A 12,890-nucleotide genomic window follows, 5' to 3' on the forward strand; every position below is an offset into this window, starting at 1 on the left:
TTTAGCTCTGAAAGACAGCGCTTGCCTTCACAGTGATGCAGCCACTCACTCAATAATATATAAAAAACGTCATGTTTGATCTCCTGGATGACAGATGCAGGACAGCTGCCCTTTAACCCACCCACGGACACCACCTTTTAGTCATGCCTTTTGGTGTCTCTTCATGCAATAATTCACCCTTTTCCTCCTCTTCCTCCCCAGGATTGAAAAAACGTACCAGGAAGGCCTTTGGGATACGGAAGAAAGAGAAGGACAATGACTCTGCGTAAGTCCTGATACCTTCTTCCTGGTGTACAGTACGATCCAAACATAGAGCATATTAGTCGTTCCACTGCTGAAAGTATTCACAATGATGTTGTGCAGTGGAGCAGAGAGCTGGCTGAAACCTCTGAATTGGAGGCATATACATTACAGCAGAATTACAGGATTAGAATAAGTAAGAACAATTACAGGATTAGTATTAAGTGCAGGTCTTGTCAAATAAATGTTAGACTGCTGCTTCCATTAATCATGCACAGCTGAAGAGTCTACCAGTGAGTTATTAGCCACAGAATCAGAAATACTTTATTGATCCCCGGGGGGAAATTGTACAGTACCGGTGCTCCCATTCCAGAGTAGAAAAATAGCATAATTTAGAACTAAAGGTATGTACAAAATATAAAAATAAGAAATAGAAAATTACACATTTACAGTATTTAAGTGAAGTGAGGTAAAAAAAAAAAATATATATATATATACAGTAACAATGTATATATATGTATGGATGTACAGTGGTATATTGTGTATTGTATTAATGGATCTGTTAAACAGCCAGTATAAATCCTATATGACACATGCTTGTGACATTGCTTGTTTGTCATATCATGGCAGAAAGGATCGAAATAAGACTTTATAGACCAGTTAGATCCCTTATGAAGTACTTGGTCATCTTGCAGTATCTTTGTAAGCGTGATAGATTTACCGGAGTGTTTAGCCAGCTTGTAACTGTGCATGAGACACTTACTGTAAAAGGTTTGTGCGCTGTGATGCCTGTGAGAGTGCGATTTGTGAGTGAATAAGTGTGTGGCTATGGCGGTGTGAAAAGGTTGAATAGTTCTTTTTAACACTTCGGCTCGACTAACTAGCAAAGCACTTGATTTCAAAATGAAGAGCTCACATGTTAAATGACTTTCCTGCTCTCTTTTCTCCTCTCTCTTCTTCTTTACATTCTCACAGGGGGTCCCCAGACAGAGACGGGGGTGTAAGTAACACAAAATACTTAATATATATGTCGACCACTGAATTCATGTGTAAATTACTATTCACTCTACATGTGTGTTAATGGAGATAATCTGGTGATTGTGCAGTACGTTATTTATTTTCTGTGTTCTTCTTACTTGCCAGGAACCCCAAGAGGTTGATTCGGTACTGAACTCTAGTCTCTAGTCCTTTGGAGTAGACTAACCCCTAGAATAGTTAGAGCTTAGAGCTTAGACTGTTTATAGACTTCACAGTACGTTCTTTAACTCATCAGTCAGCCGCCAGTGTTGCTGTTTCAGCTACCTTTTCATTAGCAGGCTCTCTGAGGAGGCTTTGAGGGGGGAAAAAACTAAAAGGGCAGCAGGATATCTTGTCAGTTTAGCTTCGGAGACCTAAATCTTGAAATATTATCCAGCACTTTTGGACTATTTGCAGCATGTTTGGTAGTAACAGTAATCCTCATCCAGATCATTAGTGACCATTTCCGTTTGCAGAAAACAGACTTAAAAGTTCACAAATTATTTATTTTGACTGCCTTTAGGAGTTGCAAATGGGAAACAAATTGAGGTCTCACGTGACATGACATCCAGAGTGCACAGGATCAGGGTTTATAGGGCAGATTTAGCTGCACCATAGTTCCACTGAACAGTAGCTAACATAGAAACACATCCAGTGGTAGCGCAGTAGTGTAGAATATACTGTACCTTCACTGTCTGGTGGGATTTTACTCAAACTGTGTCTCTCGTCTCAGTCTCAGAAGAAGACCAACGGGGCCCCTAATGGCTTCTACGGGGATATCGACTGGGACAGATATGTAAGAAAGAGTGTAGAATTATTATTGTATACTGATTTTAAACAGTGTGTCAGCTTGGTCCTCACCAACTCACTGCTGATTTGTTTTCATTTACATTGAATTAACTCATAGTATTGATCCACGTTATTGCAAAATCAATGTGCTATCGACAAATTTGTGGACAAAGCATGTTAAAAGTGGCTACAGACAGTAAGTCAGTTGATGGGTTTAACTATTATCATTTGCAATATTACACTGCTTACATTTTACATCCAGATTATGACTTTGTCAATATGCATTTAGTCATGTTCCATTAAGCAGGGAGCCCAGCATTTGTTATGACCAGAAGTCTCAGTATGAGAACTGTAGCTCGGTAAACCTGCAGTACTCCTTGTTACTTAGCTATTAGCTATTCCTCTGTTAGCATTTTATTTGCATACAACTAATATCGCAGCAGTGTGTTACCGATAACATGATACAACCATTTAAGGAGATTTATACTGACCCTGTGTTTCAGAACTCCCCTGAGGTGGATGATGAGGGCTACAGCATGCGACCTGAAGAGGAGTCAGAAGAGGGAGATATCCTTCGCGCTGCTTGATTTGTCATTTAACAGAGTTCATCTGTCTTATCTCTGCCAAGTTAGTTTGGCTTCCATTGTTAGTGCAGGATTTTGTTAAATTGGTACATACTGATAGGAGATCAGTTTGTGTAGTAAATCTCAGTCACACGGGAATGTACTTCATCCTCTCAAATTCTGCTGGGGCCAAATCAGTGGAAACAAATCTATATAATCAAATATCCTCATGTTTTACAGTGGAATCCACACACAAAAGATTCCACTTGACGTACAATGATGATATAGTGCGTCAACTGCTTAGCAAAGTGTAAAAACATCCAATTAACAAAGATCTAAATAAAGGTAATGAGGTGCAGCACATAACACAGCTACAGAAGAATGAGTCATTGATGCATCAGACGTGAACAGGAAGTTGCAGAAAAGTGTTTGAGAAAAGTCCCGTGACCTCTTTGTGAAGTGTGGAAATATCCCTCCAATCAATACACTGATTCTCCAGACTGTCAGCTCATATTGAGCAGAGGTGATGCTCTGTTTACCTCTCTGTGACTGTTTCACTTGATGGTGATACTGTATTCATCACTTTGCAATTACCTACTCAGTCGGTTGAAAATGTGATCTGATTTAGAGGGACTTGCACCATCATCCTGTGGGTTGGCAGGCACCAAGTTTAAGCCGCTATTTGTTTAAGTTATTAAGTCTGGGCTAGAATTGCCTTGCCTGTCAATTCATGTACCAGTAGTATTTAGGTTTCCGTTGGTATCTCGTCCTCCACTTTAGCCATGCAGGCAAAATGATTTGGAAATAGAGAGAAAAAAAACATTTAAGACAAAAAGTTTCATGAAAATTAGTTGAGATTTTAAGACCAAGGTAGTGAGGCTAGTTTCGGATGTAGTTCTGAGTTTGGAAGCCATGACCCAATCACATAGTCGCCTTCATAATATTATGTCAAACGTGAAATAAATCCTGGACTGTTCGAGGAAGGGAACTTTGATTTCCTTGACACCGAGCTACCTCCTATAACCAAAAAGCCCCACTTCTTTTCCTCGGATGAGTCGGAAGAAGAGGAGGACCACAGGAAAAAATTCAAAATCAAGATCAAGCCGCTGCCGGCCGATCGCGTCACGTCAGTCCCCTCGGTCGACGAGCTCAAAGCCTCCATAGGCAACATAGCCCTGTCCCCGTCTCCTCTGGTGAGTAGCCCACTGTCCTCTCACTGCCGGCTTTCATTAACAGGCGTGTGAATGACTCCTGCTTCTTATCTTCGTCCTCTTTAACTGTCTTTTAACATGTAGTAGAGTTTGATGTGTCTGTCTGACTGTCTTTTATGCTGCTTTTATTCCCACTGAGTTGCTGCATGATGTTGTGTGTGCTAGTGTCTTTCTCCACAATATATACTCTACTTAATCCCACTGTTTGGTTTTAGCTATTGATGGGAACTCTAAATGGGTCACTGCTTTGCTTGTCTTGGGCCTGTATGTGACAACATAGTTTGTTTTTATGAGCCTGTGTGCAACAGGATGTCTCTGGTCCCTAGACTGAAATCACAATCCATGTCAGCAAACAAGTGACGTTAGCCGATTTTATATGATTTGAATAATTTGTGATGCTTGTGATACTCAGTCAGTGACCTCAATGTTCTCCTGTTTAGTCTGGTGTAGTTTAGCACAAGACAGATGTCCCATCACAACAGAGACCAGTGAATAACAGGGTGTGAGGCTCTTTGAAGTGATGTAGCTCCAGTCCAGATTCAAGCACGCATCCCCTTTAGACAGCCTGTATTTAGCAGTGGGACTCCAAAACAGGCTTTGGCCTCCCCTGCCTGTCTGGCTCCTACCCATGATTCCTATGTTCTTCAGTGGGGACAGTTAGCTTCGGTGTCCACCTTGAATAATTCAGGTAGGAAAGTGGGCACAATGAACCCGTGTGTCAGTCTGCTCTGCAGTGACATTGCTTGTGGTCATATGAGCCTCTGGACTCAATAATTTAATCCAGCCGCCATGTGTTCACCCGCTGGCTCTGTTAACCTGATCAGGTGTGAAGGTCTTTCCAGTCTGATAGCTAGTGGTCATATACACGTACGAGTTTTTTTTTTTACTCACAAATGTGACGCTGAAGTTAATTGTTAAAATCATTTATTAAGAAAAAATGAACTAGCAATGGAGCGTTTGCCAGCTTCTTAAATTTGAGAATTTAGTAATGATTCAGAAATCTGTTTTCTATCATTGTAAATTGGATATATTCTAGACATTGTGATGGGCATTTCTCACTATTTCCTGCCATTTTATTGAGTGATGAATTCATTGATATTGAAAATAAATGTTAGTTGCAGCGCTCATAATATGACAGATTTGGTTTTGGGGCTTCCATGCGTTGCGTGTTACAGTTAGTTATAATCTGGATGAATGAATGTTTGGTTTTTTTCCTAGACCAGGACAAGTTATCTTTGTTACAAGTTTCCCCTAACGTGAAATTCATGTAATACAGTCAAGTCACCCGAATGTCACCTGAAAGGTCATGACACTGGAATTACTGGCCTGTAATTGTGATTACGAAACTGCCACCTTCACCTCTACCAGTTCAAATTAGCATCACGTTTGCCTGAGCAGAGCTTTTCCCTCACACATAAATCACATGAGTCACACGCTCCCAGTCCCTGGCAACTCTGGCTAACCTTGGCTATGGACTGACAATAAAATAGTCTGATGAAAAGAGGAAAGAGGGGCCAAATGTTAACAGGCCTCCGAAATCAAACACGGCTTCTTTCCGCTTCTTTCTAGCTGTTCCGTGTTCTTGAGCTAATCCAGTAAAACTTTATCCCCAGACCAAAACATTTATGACTCACACTTGACAACAGCCCACAGCCATTTGACTATCATTGAGATTCCCTACATTAATAACTGAGGCTCCGCGTTCTGCGCTTGACGCCGGTTTCCTGCGTGTAAATATGACATTGCATTTGCGAAACCTTGACAACCTGAAACACACAAGTATTATGCACACCTAGATACTGAGTGTTGTATTCGGCAGACTGCATGAGCTTAATTTCTGTGTAATATCTGGCATATTCTGCATGAATTATTCATATGTACACAAGCTTGCGAGAGGGACACGGAGATGCCGGTGAACAGCTTATTTCACATGAAAACCTAAGCCAGGAGTCGGTGTTCACATCATGTTAGGAGGAGGAGTGGGTAATGTGTAGGTGGAGGGATGAAGGGTTGACTGAATGCAGTGAAGAGCTATAGTACTACACTAGCTCTATCTGTCTGTGCTAATGATTGCAGCTGATGTAGATGCTTACCTTCATTGTGCACAGATGCTTTGCTTTGCATTGCCAATGTTAATATGCTTTCCCCTCCAGTCTTCTAACCATTCCACCCCTCTCTCCTGTTGATTTCTCTCTTATCTCTCATTCCTTTGCTGCCTCTAATGATGCTAACCTCTGTAGAGGAGTCCGGTAAGCCGTTGCTTTGCATGCTGTCGTGTGTCTATCTTTTTTTTTTTTTATTCTTGACTGATAACACTTTCATCCCTCTTAATACTTACTGCTTGTTCATGAATGCGTTTGCTCATAAAATCCGTTCCGTGTTGCTGAAAATAGGCTAACTACAAATGAAGCAACATATCAAGCCCGTGTGTAATAACTGTAGGCTTTATTATTGGCCCAGCATGTACAGGGCAAATGGCCAGTATTATGTGATTTCTCATGTGGTGTGAGTGTGTTTCATTGTGGTGTTTATATATAGGCAGATTACTGTACTGAATGTGCATGCGTGCGACTGCTCAGCATTTATACGGCACATGTTGATTTGTTTGCCTAGTTACTTGGAGTATAAGTGCGCTGTCTTTCAAGTTGTTTCCGCTGACTAAGACGTCTTAAATCTGATTTTAATTAGTTCTGGAGTCTTGAGCTTCCACTTCTCCAAATAACAAGACTACAGTGGAGGAGGCGAGGAAAAGGTCAGGGATGGAGTTAGAGTGTTAGAAACTAAAAAACAGAGGTCTTACATCACACATCATTCCTCCCTTGTTGTATTGTCTACCAGCATTTCAACCAGAAAGGCTTAATTTTGAAGACTTTTATGATGACTTATTATATTATTTCACAATGTATAATATGTCAGGTCTACACAGAGAGTCCCCTCAGGCGAGGTTTACAGCCCAGCTGACTCTCTCTGTACAAATACGACCTGCCTCAATTACAAGATGTTTCATTACTCTAACGCCAAAAGCAAAGGCGCAATATTGGAAAAGAAAAGGCTGTATTTCTGATCCTTTAACATTTTCTGAGTTGAAATATATCACACAATTGTTGCGGTGGTCCATTTTAAACGTAAGCAGATCTGTACACAGCAGTTTGTGTTTTAAAGATCATTGTTAATCCCTGAAAGAAGCTAAAAGGTCACAGTGTGTGACTCTGAATACTTCCTGTTCTTCTTCCTGTTTACATACAGCAGGGAGACAATGATTGGTTATGAGAGACAGTGTTGCGCTGGGTACTGCACCAATTCGCCCAATGAAATGAATTCCTTCCACCAGCATGTCCCACCCCCTTTGTTGCATCACTTTAATCACTCATGGCTCACTGCACAACTGGAACAAGCGCAGGAGTGAGGGATGGAGGGAGAGAGGGCTGATGCGAGGTGGACGTGACGCAGGCAGATGGGAAGATTTCAGCAGAAATTAAAGAGGCCAAGGGAGCAGATGGGAGACTACAAGGGAAAATGAAAGGAAACGCAGAAGGATTAGATGGCAAAAATGACATGCTTTTTAACAAACATGATCAAATAACAGGATAGGGACGCAGACAGTTGGAGATAAAAATGAGGGGAGGAAGAGAGGGAAGTGCTTTAAGCAGCTCCACAAGATATTTTGGATGATGTCCAGTCACAGCCGGTTCACAGATGACGTTAGAGATTCAGGCAAATATCCTCATTGATCTGAAGGCCTTGAATTACTGCACTTTGGGGTTTTTTCTCACCATCAACACAAGATAGGGATGTAGGCACCCACAGAAACACACAGATCAGTTTGAATAAGTCTCCTAATACCCACTTGCCTTATTATCCAGGACGTAATGAGCCATTTGCATTTATGCTCAAAAATCCTTAAACCGCATAAGGCTGCACAAGCAATTTCTCACGAAATCTAAGACAGATGAGCACTTAACGGCCTCTTTATGGACATGTTGTTGTCCTCATCCCCAAATCTGACCAGCCAGGCCAAAATTCTTCTTCTCCTGATGCACATGATGTCTGCTTTACTGATTTGTTACTCTCTGACCAGGTATCTCTTCTCTCTTCCTTTTTGCTGGTCACAGAGACGTAGCCCGGTAAGTGTCCTTTTCCTCCGTCTCCCTGGGGTCAGGCTTAACATATGTCACATGCTTCTTTTGCCCTTTTGCTCCTCACCTTGTCGTTGGAGTCGGTTGAGTAAGACAGAAAATACGTAGGCGGGTTCAGCGGCTGAGGCGATGGGTCAAAACTGTTAGCTAACTTGTTTTACACTCATTTTTACTTGTTTTTCGTCTTGAATGGCTTCATGCTTGGTCTCTGTAGTGGGAGAACATTTGCACTTTTGACAGCTGGAACCTTTGATGTCTTACTTCAGTCACTCCCCATCGACGTGTCCTCCCATCTCATCTGCTCCCGTCTCTCCCCCTCCCCTCCCTCTCTCTCCTTATCTGCCCTCTTGCCTTTCTTGGCCTCTTGTGTCCCTCTCATGGTGAATTCATACATACGCCGCCTGTCTCTCCAACAAAACTCATTTCTCTTTTGACTTTCTCACGCTCTAACTATCAGCCTCACACCTTCTCTGGTTCCAGGGGTGGCTTCTTAGGACTTCAAAAGCATGTTTTGAAAGCTTTCCAATATTCCCACTACAGGCAGCAGCAGTTCACCGAGCTGCCATTTTCTAACCATATACTAACAATGTTGTTGTTATCGAATTTTGGAGTTGTTTATTGAAGAAACTCTACACCCCTTGATTTAAACTGTGTCCCTAAAGGCAGATATATATTTCTTTTCTGTTCCATCTGATATATAGTATCTGCTGTTTGTTAGAGCTCTCTGTGCCATATTTCAGTGAACTTATATGTAACTTATATATACTTATAATATATATATTTCATACCTCCAGGATCTGCCATTAGTATGAATATGTACGTCGTTATGTGTGTGTTGGTACACAAGAAAGACTTTCAATAATAGTGTCTCTGTGCTGTTGACATTTTTAATTTTCATGTTTTGGGGGTTTTACATTTTACTGTTGTTTTTTTTTTTTTCGTGTTACAGGGTTTGAAAAGGAACACATCCAGTAAGTATCAGTCCTGTTGCACCTTAGGCCAGGTTCACTTTTAACAATGGTGAATTATAGATAATGCAATGCGAGAGGCACATGTGGTGAACAGGTTTAAACTTGGTTCCAGGTGAGGAGATTGCCAGACCGAGACGTGTCGTCCCTACTGTACCCACTGTGGCCCCCACACCAGCCCCAGCACCACAACCCCCCAGGTATGTACCTCACTGTTTCCTGGCGAGGTTGAGGACAAGCCACTGCCACTTAATGTGAAGGTGCTTTATGTATCATGCTGTATTTGTGTAGTGTATTCTGTATATTTACACTTTTGCATTCCTAAAAATGGTGTGCAAGTGGCTTTTCTCACTTTTTTTTTTCCCCACCACACATTGTGTTAGAAACGGTGTTTGGTTTTGTTTGGGCTGAGACACTGGCTCCCTTTTGTATCATTAAAAGATAAACTTTTGTGTTGTAAAGCAGTGCAGTAGATTTGCTGTGTAATGCATTCTTTTGGCACACGGTGTAAAATGCTGTGTACAAGCTAAGCTGTAATCATTTATTGGTGTTAAAATGTTACATGTAGCTCAATTTTTTATCAGAAACTGCATGATAGTTTTCATTTTTCAAGTCAAACGTGTTAATATTTTGAGTTTATGACCTGTTACATAATGTAGAGGTTTCAAATGTCACCATCAAGAATCATTAGGCCTTTGCGGGAGATTGGCCAGTCCGTCCAACCATGATACATTCTGTCATGGTCGGATGAACTGGGGATTTAAGTGGCATCAACCAGTGACCAACAGCTTTATGCACCTTTTTAGTTAGTTAGTTAAAAACTGGATTTTTCTATGAATTGCATCACTTTTCCCTTTTTAGCATTTTTATATTCTTACTCTGCTCCGATAGTCACCAGCATCCAATGAAACCGCTAGTGTTGTGTCACTGAAAACTTCTGCATAAGACTCAAGGCTTTCGAACACCTGCTGCACCGCTTCATCCACGTGCAGCCGTGCTCGACAGCATATGACAGCAACAGTAACTTGGAGATATGGGGCACTGAATTTGATGAACTTACTGTTTATCAGACCACAAATGAGACAAGAAGTAGGTTGGAAAAACGATAGATGCTGCCGGAGCGGAGTGTTTCTGGGGACTGGACCTCATTGATTACTGTCCTCCGGCTGCTCTGCCTCAACTCTCTGTGATTTACAGAGTTTCCTGATGGACAGAGAGCTTTATAAAGTTACCGCTAACTGCTGCTAACTGTAGCTGCCGTTGGCTCGGTTCGCTCTGAGCACCGGGGGCGTGTTGGTGTTTACACCGTCAGCACAGGTGTTTTGGACGCCAAAACAACACAAAAACAACATTATCTAAATATCAATGATCAGTGACCACATAAAATATAAACAAAATAAGCATTTATTGATTCTCTAATACTGTTTGGTATCTAATAAAATACTGTTCATCCACAAACCAAGTCCGATATCTATGTGTTAAAGATAAAAATTGCAACCTGCCACGTCTGTCACTTAAGATGCAAAATTCTACCTGTAGCATGTTCAGATGATGGAAGCTTGATGTGATATGATGTGTGCTGTGTAGCTGTTTCCAAAAATGACCTCCTGTAACTCTCTCTAACTTCTCTCATATTGTCCTTTGTCTGCTGCAGCAGTCAACAAACGCCGGCCCCTGAAGACACCACAGCCTTATTTGGGCCTCCTTTGGAAACATCCTTTGGAGAACCGAAAACTGAAGGTAACCCTCCTCCCTGTGTCTTTGCCGCTCTGTTCGTGTCTCTTCGTATTTCCTTGTGTCTGCACTGGTTCTTAGAATATGTTTGTGTTGACGGTTGTTACCAGTGTTGTTGTTTTTTGTTTAAATGTGATAGCAACACAATGATTATTGTCTCTTTAAGGCTGCCAGCTAAGCCCTGCCTGGCTGTCACAGCAGATACCCTCTCTTCCTCCCTCTCTCTCTCCTCCTCCCCTTCCCTCTCCCACCTTCTTCTCTGACAGCGTTGTTTTTCCCTCAGGCTCACTGTGCAGTTGTGGATTCACTCCATCTGTCTTCGCTAAGGTCAAAGGTTGAAATTGGCATGTTCACGTGCACAGTGCAGCTTGTTAATATGCAGATTCTGCTGTCACACGCTCTCACCCAATCCAGTAGGATTTAACGGTACAGGCTGTGGGAGAGCGCTTAGCTGTTACGCAACTGCCATGTCAGGCATAACTAACATCAACTTGACACAAATTCCTTTTATACATTCATTCAGACAAATAAAACAGCTCTGTGTGTGACACTGGTAACTTTTTCCCTTCCTGCTCATTACCGTTTTATCTGTATGTAGAGGGGTGTGGTATTTGTATCTTTCACCATATGTAATTTTACACTTCATCTCAAGTTGATTAGGGTGCAGCTTGCTAAAACTAATACAACAGCCCTGCAAAGAATCCTACCCTCATGAAACTTATAATGGTCGTTTTTTGCTGAAGACAGACAGTACTTCAGTGATTCTAATCACATTCTAATGTCAACTCCATTTATATTGATGATATATATTGTATATTTTACACTCAGCTAAGACTAATGCAGTCCAATACAACAGTCCTGCAATAAATCTGTTTCGGAGAGGTTTGATTCAAATTTCTGGCAATTTTGGAGGATGTATTTTGTGGTGCTGTAGGACTGTATTGAATCATACTGAGAGGTGTTTCTGTTGTTTAGCCCACCCTCATTGATATAAATGGGGTTGACAAAATAATAGAAAAACCTGTCACTTTAATACAGTATAATTCAACAGCACCACATATTGCATCCCGAAAAATGGCCGTGCTCTCTAAAACATTATAAGCTTGGCGAAGGCAGGATTTATTGCTGAAATGGCTGTATTAGACTGCTGTAAATTTAGCTAGGTGTGCATAAACAACATGCAACTGAGTGCATACAATGTCAATTCTTTGGAAATGTATTTGAGAAACAGTTTATAGATAAAATAATCTGATGTTTTTGGTAAATAAAGTGAATTAAATGCCTTGAAAAATCAAGGTACTTCATCACATTAATGCATATATCCTTTAAATTCAATATTTTCATAAAACTTTCTTGCAACGTTTTGGCTTATATAATCACAAATATTACAGTTAGATTGACAGATAGCTACCTAGGTATAAACAGTATAACGAAATATCATCCAGTTTACCAACCTCTCATGTATTGTCATATTACCTAACCCTAATAATGTTGGTTTTGGCATCATCTGATTTGTTGTTGAGACAAGTGGTTAGGCTAGTGTTAAGCTAACTTTCATATAGCCAGGCTGCTTTGGTCACCTCTGCCAAAATAGATTTTATTCTGCTGCTAGAAATGAGTCTGAGTGAACAGGTTTATAACCGTGTCTTCATATGTCTGCATTCTGTGCTGAACCCTGTATTCCTCTATTATAGTGGCACTGAAATTTAGTTGGCAAGGAAAAGGTATTCTAGGTGTTCTAACAGATCCTGACTGCAGTCTGAAAGTCTGTTTTCTCCACTGAAAGATTTTATTGACCGGCTGATCTGTGTTGTTTCCCCTCTTACACCGATTGCTTTTTTTAAGCCCCAGAGAATCAGAAACCCTTGTGTGTTTTGGCTCTAATGCCCCCTGACATGGCCTGTTCTGTCCCCTCCTGAACTTAGTGGGTCTGTCTGAGTCCGATGCGTGGGGGGCTCCTCTTTCAGAGCCTGAATCCTCTTTGACAAGATCCTTCCCGACAGGAAGTAAGTTTTATAACTTCCAGCATGTCTTGCCGCATATTGTTCCTCTTCTCCCTGGAATGACACATCCATCAGCTCACCTCATGACCCCCCCCCCCCTTCATCATCCGCCCAACAAACAGACCAGCACACTGACCCGATCAAACAACCGTGTGGCAATAACGCTCTGCTTCTCTTTATAAACAGCCATCTGTAACCTGTTTCATTTCATCAGCCACTTCACAACCTA

General features: G+C 41.4%; 1 protein-coding gene across 1 annotated transcript in view; it reads left to right on the forward strand.

The window, feature by feature from the left end:
- sgip1a (SH3GL interacting endocytic adaptor 1a) overlaps positions 1 to 12,890 on the forward strand; it is a 54,904-nt gene that overhangs the window by 27,422 nt on the left and 14,592 nt on the right. The window contains exons 3-11 of the mRNA XM_070908284.1: positions 202 to 265; positions 1,216 to 1,240; positions 1,991 to 2,053; positions 2,550 to 2,596; positions 3,622 to 3,802; positions 8,906 to 8,927; positions 9,040 to 9,099; positions 10,596 to 10,664; positions 12,584 to 12,664. Of these exons, the coding sequence (XP_070764385.1) occupies positions 202 to 265; positions 1,216 to 1,240; positions 1,991 to 2,053; positions 2,550 to 2,596; positions 3,622 to 3,802; positions 8,906 to 8,927; positions 9,040 to 9,099; positions 10,596 to 10,664; positions 12,584 to 12,664 (612 nt within the window). The remainder of the gene's footprint in view (positions 1 to 201; positions 266 to 1,215; positions 1,241 to 1,990; positions 2,054 to 2,549; positions 2,597 to 3,621; positions 3,803 to 8,905; positions 8,928 to 9,039; positions 9,100 to 10,595; positions 10,665 to 12,583; positions 12,665 to 12,890) is intronic.

The sequence above is a fragment of the Enoplosus armatus genome, chromosome 7 (genome assembly GCF_043641665.1).
Source record: "Enoplosus armatus isolate fEnoArm2 chromosome 7, fEnoArm2.hap1, whole genome shotgun sequence".
Classification (NCBI taxonomy): Eukaryota; Metazoa; Chordata; class Actinopteri; order Centrarchiformes; family Enoplosidae; genus Enoplosus; species Enoplosus armatus.